At 38.1% G+C, this 13,354-nt stretch overlaps 2 protein-coding genes across 4 annotated transcripts; both read left to right on the top strand.

The window, feature by feature from the left end:
• The first annotated feature begins 1,546 nt into the window (after positions 1 to 1,546).
• LOC134811210 (orexin/Hypocretin receptor type 1-like) lies at positions 1,547 to 13,087 on the top strand. 3 transcript variants are annotated; one of them, XM_063817971.1, is made up of 10 exons: positions 1,547 to 1,795; positions 5,340 to 5,420; positions 5,714 to 5,840; positions 9,112 to 9,183; positions 9,451 to 9,642; positions 9,778 to 9,924; positions 10,072 to 10,148; positions 11,973 to 12,136; positions 12,298 to 12,437; positions 12,554 to 13,087. In XM_063817971.1, exons 1-10 carry the CDS (start codon positions 1,741 to 1,743, stop codon positions 12,744 to 12,746), a joined length of 1,248 nt encoding a protein of 415 aa, XP_063674041.1. In that variant the 5' UTR covers positions 1,547 to 1,740; the 3' UTR covers positions 12,747 to 13,087. The 3 variants fall into 3 exon arrangements, with proteins under 3 accessions (XP_063674041.1, XP_063674058.1, XP_063674050.1); XM_063817988.1 differs by lacking the exons at positions 11,973 to 12,136; positions 12,298 to 12,437; positions 12,554 to 13,087 and adding an exon at positions 10,331 to 10,445; XM_063817980.1 differs by lacking the exons at positions 11,973 to 12,136; positions 12,298 to 12,437; positions 12,554 to 13,087 and adding an exon at positions 10,564 to 10,762 and having other exon boundaries at positions 1,650 to 1,795.
• LOC134825927 (uncharacterized) lies at positions 6,553 to 7,843 on the top strand. Its single transcript, XM_063838127.1, has 2 exons — positions 6,553 to 6,929; positions 7,039 to 7,843. Exons 1-2 carry the CDS (start codon positions 6,631 to 6,633, stop codon positions 7,661 to 7,663), a joined length of 924 nt encoding a protein of 307 aa, XP_063694197.1. The 5' UTR covers positions 6,553 to 6,630; the 3' UTR covers positions 7,664 to 7,843.
• Positions 13,088 to 13,354: the final 267 nt, after the last annotated feature.

The raw sequence follows: 13,354 nt of genomic DNA, 5'->3' as shown, positions 1-13,354 counted from the left end.
ACGCACACGAAAAATAACACACTGTCGGATCCGCGTTTCGCATGTTGAGTCCGTGAGTCATGTTGTAGGTCCTTCCTTTTCTTTTCTGTCACTCGGGGGGAACCTCCGCTTGTTCACTTTACTCAAGAATCTGGCAGTTTCTCTGATCAATAGGATATCCTTGAAGAGGTCGGCAAAGGTCTCCGCTCCAGAGGTGATCATGGTTCTCGCCTGCTGACCTATGTTTCGCCTCAGGTCGTCGTAAAGCGAACAATCCGTGAGAACGTGTTTCTCATCTTCAATGATCGGCTCAAACATTGGTAGTTCGGCCAGTATACCGACAGCTTCAAGGTCTGATGAAGAACAGTGCTTACAAATGCGACTGAGCGGATTTTCACGGTTGATGGCGTATCTACCGGTCTCGATGTTGAACTTATGAGCACTCATTCTGAACTGCGCCAGCCGCTTCACCTCTTCTCCACTGAGCTGCAGGTTCAGGTACGCTTCAGCTGTAAATTCACTTTTGATAGTGTTGTAGAAACTGAGCTTCCGGTTGTTTTGCCGCTCCTCGTTCCAACAGTTAATAAAAGTACTACGTAGTGCTGTTTTGAATTGGTTGGGGTAGGTCAACCTGCGAGATGATACTGACTGAAGGCTTTGTCGGAGATCTTCTATACCTTTGTACCATGGCAGATTGAGTGTGCGTTGTTCTATGAACGCCTGTCTGGCTAGACTTGTGCAACCAGCTCTGTCCATTTGCTCAAGTCGGTTGAAATACCCAAATACTTGCTTTGATGCCTTTATCACTAGGGGGCAGCGGCCTGTATCACCCCAGTTGTATATCTTTTACGGTTTTTGCGGAAAGTTGCGTTAAAGTTGATGCCGTGGTGTCAGTAAAATGGCACAGATATATATATATATATATATATATCGTCTCGCTTTATATATAGTAAGATTTGTCCAACGCCTTTTTTTTTTTATCTAAAAGAATAAAAAAAATTGTGTGCGTGTGTTTTTATATTTATTTTGCTACGGCGCATGTGAAACCCCAGGGCATCCAGCACCGGAGAAGCTGAAATGACACTCTCTGAACCCTTGGTGCCGCTCAGTTTTTGCCTCTTGGCTGGTAAGCCGAGTCTTGATCGATTAACTCAGCTTCTTCGGTACAACACAGACCGGAGGGTACTATTAGCCGCTTTGCCGGTGGTATCCTCCTGGTGTCCTGGGGTTTGGCAGGTTCCTCATTTAAAAAAAAAAAAAAAAAAAAAAAAAAAAAAAAAAAAAAAAAAAAAAAAAAAAAAAAAAGATTTGTCCAACGCCTTTTCGAAACTGTATCTTATTCGAATTTCAATAAAACTGCATGTCAGTCACTGTCATTTAGGCAGTTCTGCAGAGCGTTATTTGATTTGATCGAGCAGTTGCATTTAACTGTAAGACTGTAATAGCCTTTAAAAATTGTTCCGATTTCCATTTTGTTATTTTGCTTATAAAATTAATATAGATGCAGAATGATTTTCACCCATCAATATTCAATACTCGAAATTTCCATTTTTAATCTAATTCTCTCAGGAGATGTAAGAAAGCAATGATAATGAACTATCTGTAAAATAGTACGACAATAGAGCACCACCTCTAATTGTATGCAAGGAATATTCATATTCAATAGAACACAACAGTCGACTTTTAGCGGCGGTAGTTTAAGCCTTTACTTCCTAAATCGTTGTTAGAACTTCGGGGTTTGGAAGGAGGAAGCATATCGATATGGACAACATTACAGTGAATTATTTAACCTTTACAGACGGCCCCACAGAAGCAGGTAAATCTCTTCTATAATTTTACTTTGATTTACTTAGATTTGATTTTTAGTCGAATAAATATTATAAATTGTTACATTTAGATGAGTGCACTGCCGTTCCCTGAGAAAAGGCAGTAAGTCACATCGATGTCATTTTGAGAAAATGGGAAAAACGTGTTTGCTGTTTTTTAGGTAATTTTACTTGCATAAAAGGGGTTAATTTTGACGTTTATGCGTAAATAAATTATTGTCGTATGTCCTCAACAGTAAACATGCTTAAAAGCATAAATTCACCAACACTGATCTATAAAAACCATTTTTCTCCAGAATAACTAAACTATTTTCCCATCCGCATTGGACTTACATCCTTTTCTGAGGGAATTGCGGACTTACTGCCTTTTATCAGGATCGATTTCAACCGATTCCTCTCTAGAAAGGCAGTAAGTCCATTTTTCCTCAGATATAAAAGTCAACACAAAAAATGCAACATTTCTATATTTTTGATCATATCTTTGCAATATCATTATGTGGGCCTCCTGTGCATTGCAAGTGTGTAATATTGACGAAATAGTTTTTACAGCATCGTATTCACTATTCAGCTCGGTCAGACGCATTAATTTGGGTAAAAATATTTGAACATACAATATTTAAAGCACCAAATTTTTCAAAAAATGTTTCAATAATTCACACAAGGGGGGACCCTTGTGTTCAGGTTCAAAAATTTGAAAATAATATTTCTTTAAGTTTTGAAACATTTGTACTAAAAATATTTTTAGTTAGTACTGACCTGAATTAGCCAATGTGGTTTTAAAATGTGGCGGTTTTTCGGGCATCCCGTCATATTTTTAACGGTCAATATTTTACCCACCATGATATTAACGACTAACATGTAATGTAGTTGATCAACTCTACTGACGAATAGAAGTATATTATAACTGCGTTAACCCACCTTAACCGAGTAACTGCACCATTGTGCCTTAACCAGACCTTAAAGTGGCCTTCAACGAAGTTCAACTTGTTAACCGACCTTTATGTTATGAGTTAGAAGGTTAAGCTGTACCAAGTTGCATTTTATACTTCAAGAAAGTTTATACTGGGATTGCGAATAATTTATTTTTGGATATATCTTACTATACTTAAAAATTAAAGCGAGACGATATTTATATCTGTTTCCATTTTACTGCCACCACGACATCATCTTTAACAAAACTTTTCGCATCAAATGTTTTTATTGCCCTTTGAACAGTATGAAGAAATACAAATTGGGTAAGGAAAAGGTCCCGAAATTAGGACCCCCAAATTGTATCAAAATCACTAAATAAATAAATATCATTTTAGCTTAATCAACTTGTTAATACAACTTTAGGGTAAGACGGGTTTCTGCTAGTAGGCATAATTTGCGGTCATAAAAGCATTTTACAGTATAAATAGGTTTTCCGGAAAATAATGCAGCGTAACATAAATAAATAAATGATAAATTTGATCGGCATTAAAGTTTGAAAATCACTGCACTTGCATAAATCCTGGATATAACAATGATGTTGTTCCTATATATAGGAAAAATATAATAAAGTAACTACCTACACACGAGTCAAGACTGTTCGTGATCATGGCCTAATGGATTTTAGAGTGTTTTACAAAACAAAGCAGTCCAAATAACAAAGAAATGAGTGAAACCATTCGTAAGCAAGCTCCTTGTGATAGTGTTATTGACCTCTTTTCTCATGGACTCGTCAAGAAGTTGGAATGACAGGCTAGAAACGCCTACAATTCCATGGTCACACAACTTTTAGAGCTACTTGAATCAATCTGTACCACACTGGAACAATTCTGTGCCGTTGGTAAGCCTACACCTTCTGTAATTATTGAGCACACTAATGGGATGCTGGATGTTGAGCAAGTTGTGGTAAATTCCTGACGAAATACACCTTGGGTGACCTGCATTCCAAACCCTTTGTTGTAAGAAACAGTGATGGTCTCTCCGGGTAGGAAAAATGGTACCGTCTCCTCAAGCGAGATCCTCTCATCTCTTACACTCATATTCTTGCATAGGATATTGTGTAGTGTTTTGAGCTTGTTGCCAGTCACAAGATCAAGGAGGGACATAGGTCTTCTGTTGAGGAAGTTGGTGGAATCTTTGATGGGAATATTGATTGGTTGAAAGACAGGATCATACTCGTAGAGTGACCAAGAATCTCTTCTCTCTGGGCACAGCAGAAGATAACTATTTTCATTTTTACAAGACTTTAAGCAGGCTGATCGGGATAAGCCGTACAGAGCCGAAAGACACATGTTTCCAAACTTTTCCTAAGAAGGGACAATTTACCATTGCTGAGCAATTTCGCAGGATGAACTAAAAAACAACTGATATCCCATGGACGAGGAAGGTTTGGTTTCTGTGTAATTCACCTCAGCACACATCTTCAAATCAGTCCTCAGAAAAACAACAGCATCCTCCTGGCCCATCTTAAACTGACCCTGCATGTTTATATAGGACCATTCAACATTACAGTCCTTCATTCCGAATATAATATGTGATGCATTGCTAGCTTCGTAAACCAGAGTGCTCCTATTTTCTCGGTACAAAAAACACTCGGATAGCCAATCTAGGTCGAAGGAGAACGTCTTACATTCGGCTTCATACTTGCAGTATTCCTGGCATTCGTTTCCGGGGGTTACAATAAATCGCCGAAAGGGCTCCGAATATATAACAGCTGTGTTTATAACAGCTGTGTTTATAACAGTTGTGTTTATAACAGCTGTGTTTATAACAGCTGTGTTTATAACAGCTGTGTTTATAACAGCTGTGTTTATAACAGCTGTGTTTATAACAGCTGTGTTTATAACAGCTGTGTTTATAACAGCTGTGTTTATAACAGCTGTGTTTATAACAGCTGTGTTTATAACAGCTGTGGTTCCCTCTTCAGCGACTACTACCAAAAGGATATTTATTGCTGTTGCAATCATTGTTAATGTTAGTTTCTTAAAAGGCATTTTTAATCCACAATCACAAAGTCAAGGAATCACAAAATACTGAACTGAAAAATGTGGACAGAAAAGGCATAATCGTTCAATTTCATGTTGCCACTTATGTGCGCTTTTTGACTTTCCACGTGGCAATGACATGGCATGTTCCATTATTTTATGATCTCAATATTTTCTGACATCGAGTTGTTTTTTGTTTCAAGATCTCAAAACAGGGGATATAATTAAAATGCTTCCTTGAAGATTAATGGACAAAAAACTGTTTTGGTCTCGTGACAGCCTAGTAAAAGTAAAACACGAGTTTTATGACATGGGTTAGGGTAAGGTTTGTGGTTAGGGTTGGGATTTAGGTAAGACTATTGATTCGTTCGACTGAAAACCCGTACAAACCCGAGTCAGGTGATAATTTTGGGCGATCGAAATAATATGAGCCCAATGAAACAGCAAGAAATCACACCTATCCCCTAAAAACTGCATCAGCTTACCATTTCCACGCAGCATGCTGCTGTATTTTAACTGAAAGAGTTGATAATTTATTCTCAGCTGGTATATCTTATGTTATAAACACATATTCTCCCAGTTACGGACTATCTTCCCCCTGGATGGTTGGAATACATCTACTTCTCCATTCACTTAATCATATTCCTCGCGTCATTGATAGGTTGATAAAACAGATTAATTAAAAGTTTCGATCTAAGTTTTATTAATTAGGGTTCATATTCGCTTGAGGAGAAAGAAAAATGGAGAGTTTTTAAACCTAATAGAAGATGTAGTACTTATATATATAACCTTATATATTAAAGTCACTATTGAGACTATATATAATAATATATATAACCTTATATATAACCTTATATATAACCTTATATATAACCTTATATAATATAACCTATATAACTTTATTGTGGATATGTAGCAAATAATTCAGGTTTATATAATGGCTATTTTCTTCAGGTAATTCCTTGGCAGTGCTGTCACTGATATCCTCAGCTTCACAGTTCTATGTGTGGTTCTTTAACCTCGTGTCAGCAGATCTGTTAAAGACGTGTATATGTATGCCTTACACCCTCTATCTAATATGGTAAGCTATGATCATAATATAATGTATAGAATATAATATATAGAACTCCAATTCAATGCTGATTTAAGTACCTGAAAATGAAATTTCTAAACAATGGCTATGGTGACCATAATATGGTCATAATGATTGCTTTCTAGCGTTGAGTTTTCCTCGGATTAACTTAAATGCACTTACCCATATTAGTGATATTGATAATTCAGTCAAACCATAATGAAAGCTGATTAATTAGATACCTATAACTCATACGTCTTTTGGCAACATGCCAATCTACATTATTTGCTACTATACTCTCTCCTACTATCTATATTATATTTTAAACTTGACGAAATTTCCCCGGCAACGGGGACATAGAAGAAAAAACACCGAAAATCGACCTCAAAATGACCCTCTGGTGATGCCAAACCCAGCTCGCAAATGGAGTTGAAACCTCGCCATTTTTAGCAGGGTTGTAGAAAAAGGATAGGAATAGGCTATAGCATTCTTAGAATTTTGATTTAGGCTTTAGATTTTTTATAATAAACGTCGAAAGTGAGGTTAAATAATCGTTAGAATAATGGCGTTATTTTAGCAAAGGTTTACTGCGCTGTTGCGTAGCAACGTTAAAATGCACGTGCGCGAGCAATAACATTTTAACTACGCGCGTTGTTATGCTGTATGCTACGTCATAACTTTGCGCAGTTAAACATCACGTGCCATTTTAATTGCCTGGCAATAATTCAATTGACTGTCATTCTCGATTGAAATATCTTCCAACGATTAACATATTTTACTCATCTGTTGTTGTTTTTCAATGCCCTTTCTTGGATCTAGACCTGCTAAACGGAGATCTCTGCACAATCGATTTGCTGTGAGAGTTAAAGATATGAAAAAGAACTGCCTAAGAACAGTTGTTATAGTAGACAACAGCTGGATTGTCCCTTATTCTCCGTTTCTCTCACGACAGATGAACTGTCACATTAACGTTGAAATTTGCAGTTCAGTCAACTCAATCAAATATATTCTAAAATATACGTATAAAGGAACTGACAGGGCTACATATAATCTACAAAGTCCGGGTTTGGATGAAATATCCGAATATGAGAATCATAGGTATGTTTACTGTTCTTCGTTGAGTAATTTTCATTTAATTGATCTGGATCTTACACCATTATATGTAAAATTGCTATGATCTTTATAATTTCTAATTTCTAATTTTTAGGTATTTGGGGGCTAAATCTAATGAAGCCACTATGGTCATACTTGGTATGGAACGAAACGGTCACCGGCCAACAGTCGTTACATTAGACATACACCTCGAGGGGGAACACCAATTCATATTCAATCCAGAGACTACTACATCCCAGTCCATGGAGAACAGTAACCCACCCCCTTCGAAACTTGTGGCATTCTTTAATCTCTGCTCAGAGGACTTATTTGCTTCTACTTTAAAATATCACGAATTCCCCGAGTTTTACACCTGGGGAAAAGGAGAGTGGAAGCGTCGTCAGATTGGTGGAAGGAAGATGTATCAGACCGACGATTCTGTAGTAGTCCACTCAAATACTATTGGTAGACTCTACTCGATGTCACCAAAAATTGGTGATCTTTACTACCTCAGACTGTTGTTGGTTCATCAGCCAGGCCCAACGTCATTCGCTCACCTCAAGACAGTTGACGGTGAGCTACTGTCAACCTTCAAAGAGGCTTGCAGAAGACACGGCTTATTGGACAACGATGACCACATTTTTGATGCGATGAACGAGATTAGTGCTACATTGTCTGCTCTAAAACTTAGACAATTTTTTGTTACGGTCATCTGCGCATGCGAACCGTCTGAGTTCTGACCCCCTATCTCTGTGGGAAACATTCGCGGATAATCTCTGCGAGGATTTATAGTGTCCTTTAATAAAATTTTCGACTACAGCGGATTTCAACGCGCGGTGTTATGCTGTATGCTACGTCAGAATTTCACAACTAGCTCACATTTACCCTCATGACGCTATATACCTATATATATTTATAACTTTGGTTGTGATTGAAATTTTTTGATGCGGTAAAAAGTATCGTTTTGGGGCTATATGATGAAGAGAAATTAAAACATAACTGATGCTTAAAATTTCCTCGAACAAAGCTTTCGACTAGCGGCGGGTTTCTAGTACTATATACTGGCAACTTGGTCGTTTAGCTCCGGACAGTCTATGCAACGTCTATGCAACGTCCATGCAACAACAAAAGAACCGTCTATGCAACGTCTATGCAACGTCCCTGCACAATGAACACTCTATGCACACTCCCTGCACGGTCAGTCTATGCAACGTCTATGCAACGTCTATGCAACGTCTATGCAACGTCCCTGCACAGTACCATATGAACACCGGCTACTAGCCGGCTACTAGCCGGCTAGTAGCCACTTTTATAATAACAGCTCCTCAACTTCACATTACCAACCGGCTACTAACCGGCACTTGAAAAGTGGTCACTAGCCGGCTACTAACCGGCTACTAGCCGGCTAGTGACCACAAAGTGGCTACTAACCGGCTACTAAGCGGTCACTAGCCGGCTATTAGCCGAGCTCTAAAGCAGACCTACTAGTAGCCGGTTCCAAACCGGCTACTAGCCGGCACTTAGAAAGCGGTCACTAGTCGGCTACTTACTAACCGGCTACTAACCGGCTAGTAACCACCAAGTGGCTACTAACCGGCTACTAACCGGTCTGCTTTAGAGCCGGCTAGTGACCGGTTAGTAGCCGGTTAGTAGCCACTTGGTGGTTACTAGCCGGTTAGTAGCCGGCTAGTGACCGCTTTTCAAGTGCCGGCTAGTAGCCGGTTTAGAACCGGCTACTAATAGGTCTGCTTTAGAGCTCGGCTAATAGCCGGCTAGTGACCGCTTAGTAGCCGGTTAGTAGCCACTTTGTGATCACTAGCCGGCTAGTAGCCGGTTAGTAGCCGGCTAGTGACCACTTTTCAAGTGCCGGTTAGTAGCCGGTTGTTAATGTGAAGTTGAGGAGCTGTTATTACAAAAGTGGCTACTAGCCGGCTAGTAGCCGGCTAGTAGCCGGTGTTCATATGGTACTGTGCAGGGACGTTGCATAGACGTTGCATAGACGTTGCATAGACTGACCGTGCAGGGAGTGTGCATAGAGTGTTCATTGTGCAGGGACGTTGCATAGACGTTGCATAGACGGTTCTTTTGTTGTTGCACGGACGTTGCATAGACGTTGCATAGACTGTCCGGAGCTAAACGACCAACTTCCCTATATACTATACTCTCTATCTTTAAAATTTTTCTACAGGAATTATAAACTCTACAGAAAGATCGCTCACCAATCTCTCATCGGGGATCCTCCGTTTTGTAGAGAAGAAGGGTGAGTCAAAAAGTGTTAAAATTGTAAATAACTAGTTTTATATTATGTACGACAACAATTGAAAATCATGAGAAGATTTTCAAAAAGCAAAATTTCTGATCACTATTGACTTGACTAACAAAAGATGACGTTCCACTTATTAAAAGTATAACATCGTTTTTATGGAGCTCCGTTTTTATTAGGTCTATTCCGAGAAAATCAGTAACGTTCCTTCAAACGATGTTTTTAAACTAAAATGCTAAACAGCTAATTAAAATATCCAATCAGGGCAATCTTCATGGTATGCATGTTGGTTTCACTGCTGAGTAACATGTCCATTGCCGTGGACAGAGTCATTGCTATAACTGCACCAATGTTCTACGCAAACCTTCAAAAGAGAATCAAGCCCCAAATTCTTTTCCTTGCCACCTGGATCTTCAGCATCACGCTGGCTATAGCTCCTGCTTTACACGTTAACACGTAAATACATATTTTAAAATCATTATTTAATTCAATGGCGAGGATATCATTTTAAATTCTAGACGACATTGTTTATAATCCTTGTATATTTATACATAGATTTTACAAATTTTAATAATCATTTTAACTGTTTAGGTACGTGTACAAGCCATTTGTCCCGAACTGCTCCCTTGAGCTACATAATCATTTGCACAAGTACATGGACGTCTACTGGACTAAAATAGTGGTGGGAATACTGTACTCCCTGCTATTCGGACTCCCTATTGCTGTGGTGTGCACCAGGTAAGTACTTAGTTTAGCGATTATATCTTTAGTTGGAAAAGGAAAAAACCGCTAAAATCACTTATTCTCACTGCAAATCATTGTCACATTAAGAAGATTAAATATTTATGTTTGTGTTCTTCAAAATGTGACATTGATTATCCTCAGTTGTGCTGTCGTAACGTACAAGCTCTACAAGAAAACCATTATACCGTCAGAAGATGGGATAACAAAGAAAAATTTAGGTTAGTGCCAGATAGATATTTGATATTAGTTGTAAAACTTCATAAATCAAAAACTTTAGACTCATTCCAATAACCTGGTAAGGGTAACTTTTAACTCACTGATTTTAACCCTCGATGTCTCTATCTAATCAATTTTATTAAATATAATCAAGAATTCCCTGTAAAATATAACCCCTTGACAGGGACGACAGCAATAACGAGCGTAATTTATAAGTATCTTCGAGTTGTAATGTGTTCTTAATTTGGGAAACAAGCAAAAAGGTTTCTGGTCTTGAAACCATTATCAACTCTCACCACTTTTTCTTAGACTTTTTAATTTTTCCGTTGATTTACATTCTTAAACCCTTGAGGTTTTGAAATTGCGTCATCACAGATTCACATTGTCTAATATTATCCGACTCTTACCAAACACCAGAGAAGAAAAGTAGAGTGATGTCAAACCGAGGAAGCATGCAGAGCAATGGGTCAGACGGAGAGAGCAGGCTTACAAGACTAAGTTTGGACCAGACCGCTGAACAGAGCCAGATTTCAACTATTCGTTCTTCTAGCCGTACTTCCAGTCCCGCACTAGGCAATGATAGCGGTATAAACTGTACATTTCAGATGCTATAAACGCTGTGTTCGAAATGATAAAAGAAGGACGATGTTTTATCTTGATCTTGCATGGCTGATGATTTATGGAAGTTCGACAATTTACATGATTTATGCTGAACTTAAACATTTATAATGCGAATATGTGATGATCAGAGTAGCTTATCAAATGAAATGTTAATCTTGATCTCTCGTTGTATTGAGTGATAAACGTTTAAAATTTTAAATAATTAAATCATGATTTTAAGTGGTGAGAATGTGATCGGTTTTAAAATAATGTCACCAAATAGATATCGGCAACCTAGCAGTTTAGAAGTGTACATCAGACGATTCCGATGTTGAGGAATGACAATCCACTTATAACAAGGAGACTCCTTGAAGTTTACCATGGAACTGATTTCAAACTCCTAAAAGAAAAGATTCTCCTATACTTATAGAATATCGATAACAGCGCAAAATACAGACAGCGAGGAAACTGAAAAGGACATGATGATCTACTTTATTTGTGATGATAATAAATCAAGAGGCTTGCATATAATGAACATATTGACACGGGTGCAGAGTCGAGTCTGTACGGAACCTAGTAGTTTCAGATCCTTGTTTAACTTGCCGTACAGCAAGGTCATCCACTACTTTAGCCCGGCGAGGCACATAACTCCCTCTACAACTCCATATCAAATGTTTCATATATACTAGCCAAGTTCACAAGATATATCCTTGTGTTTGAGAAGAGCTCGTTAGAACTGCTTCCTTTCCCTTCAGTATCCCACAGTCTCTCGAGTTTCGTAACTGCCAGAGAACTCTCTTAAACAATTACTAGACTCGGTGATTATAAATCAAGAGGCTTGCATATAATGAACATATTGACACGGGTGCAGAGTTGAGTCTGTACGGAACCTAGTAGTTTCAGATCCTTGTTTAACTTGCCGTACAGCAAGGTCATCCACTACTTTAGCCCGGCGAGGCACATAACTCATATTTTGGTAGAACTGGAGGTGTAATATGAAACCGAGACACATAAAAATGAAGGCGGAGAGGGTGAGATGGTGGAAGTAAAGAACATCATAATCATACGTCATGATTCCTGCAGTGTCATTGTAAAACATAACATGCCTCTAGTCTCATCCTGTTTTATTTTCGATCCTCAGACTCTCGAGAGTTAGTGAAAAAATCACCATGTTATCTTTCAATTTGTAATTTGATACTATTAAAATGATAAACATTTGTTTTCAGATAAGTCTCTGACCAGGACAGATGTGATTGTATCTGAGGAGGACAATATGGAAAGCAAAGCAGAGAAAAGTTTCATTGCTTGTGACAAAATGGAAATGCTTCACCGACCGGAGCCCCGCCAAATGAAGAAACAGGGCTCTCTCCTACGGCGACAAAAGCTCCAGGTTTATGTTATACTTATAGTATATATAGTTATACTACTACTACTACTACTTATAAGAATTAAAGCAAAGAATGAATTAATATTGGTACGTCCATGATAACACTTTCATCACTATAGAAGCCCCATTTTGTATTAACATTTAACACAGTGTATATTCTTCAGAAGAGAGCAGGGTTAACTATGACCCTAGTTGCAGCAACGTTTTTCCTTTGTCACGTGTGTCTTTTCACTTATTGGGCATTCTATGACAGTGGGATCTACAATGGCTGTTCAGCCTTATCCAAACGAAATGAGGATTGGAGGTAATTTTTCCCATCTGAATCCCTCATTATTCATTTCAATTTGTTTTACCCATGCAAACTTATTTAAATTCAAATGAAATACACTTGATAAGGTGTTGGTAACAAAATGTTTTCAGTTACGGATCGTGCGTAGTGTTCCACACAGCCATCATCACCCTGGTCTACCTTAATGCCCCCCTCAACGTTATCATATACTACTACCGGTGCTCTTACCTCCGACAGAGAATGCAGGACTTTTTGGGGGTTTTGGCAAATGTGCTTTGTTTTCCATGCTTATGGGGGAGGAAATTTGCACGAAAATTGTTTTGAACATTTTCACATTTTAATTTATTGACGCTTGCTGAATTTTTGTGATATTGAATTTCATGAGTTAATAAAAGGATCGGGGTGTTTGTTGGGGCTCGAAAGGAGAATAACCATCATTTTATTTGATAAGTACACAGATAAGCTCAATACTTTAACGAAGTTAGGAAGTTGGTTAGTTGCCAATTTTATTAACGTCAGAGACACGATTGCCGTGATTCAAATTAAATGTGATCATATGAAGTAGCTACGACAAATAAATATTTGAATTGTATTTGTAAATAGCAATATGTATCATTTAACAATTAATCAATGAAGATCTTGATGGATTAGGTAAAGTATAATAATTATTTTTATAGTATGCACGAGATTGAGAGGGTATCCCAGAAAGTTTCACATTTACCGCCGGTGCAATACAATTTGTATATCGTGCTTCAGACTAACGCTCGCTTACTTCTGGCATAACATCACAATAAATTACCCAGAATTCCTATTATAGTATTATATTTATATGGGCACGTGTGCATTTATATCATAAAATGTTACATGTACTTGTTAGATAATGAAATTTCGTTGTAATTTGGCTGAATGTTTCGATTCAAAACTATCACATA

Source organism: Bolinopsis microptera, chromosome 1 (genome assembly GCF_026151205.1).
Source record: "Bolinopsis microptera isolate Bmic1 chromosome 1, MBARI_Bmic_1.0, whole genome shotgun sequence".
In the NCBI taxonomy this organism is placed as follows: domain Eukaryota; kingdom Metazoa; phylum Ctenophora; class Tentaculata; order Lobata; family Bolinopsidae; genus Bolinopsis; species Bolinopsis microptera.
The sequence above is the reverse complement of the archived record's forward strand: the minus strand, read 5'-3'. Positions and strand labels throughout refer to the sequence as shown.

What these genes read in the sequence shown, in the direction of transcription:
- LOC134811210 (XM_063817971.1), top strand. Translation starts at nt 1,741, where the DNA reads ATGGACAACATTACAGTGAATTATTTAACCTTTACAGACGGCCCCACA. An exon ending in CCGTTTTGTAGAGAAGAAGG is followed by an intron (nt 9,184 to 9,450) that starts GTGAGTCAAAAA and finishes ATATCCAATCAG; the next exon opens with GGCAATCTTCATGGTATGCA. An exon ending in TACGGCGACAAAAGCTCCAG is followed by an intron (nt 12,137 to 12,297) that starts GTTTATGTTATA and finishes TATATTCTTCAG; the next exon opens with AAGAGAGCAGGGTTAACTAT.
- LOC134825927 (XM_063838127.1), top strand. Translation starts at nt 6,631, where the DNA reads ATGCCCTTTCTTGGATCTAGACCTGCTAAACGGAGATCTCTGCACAAT. An exon ending in TCCGAATATGAGAATCATAG is followed by an intron (nt 6,930 to 7,038) that starts GTATGTTTACTG and finishes TCTAATTTTTAG; the next exon opens with GTATTTGGGGGCTAAATCTA.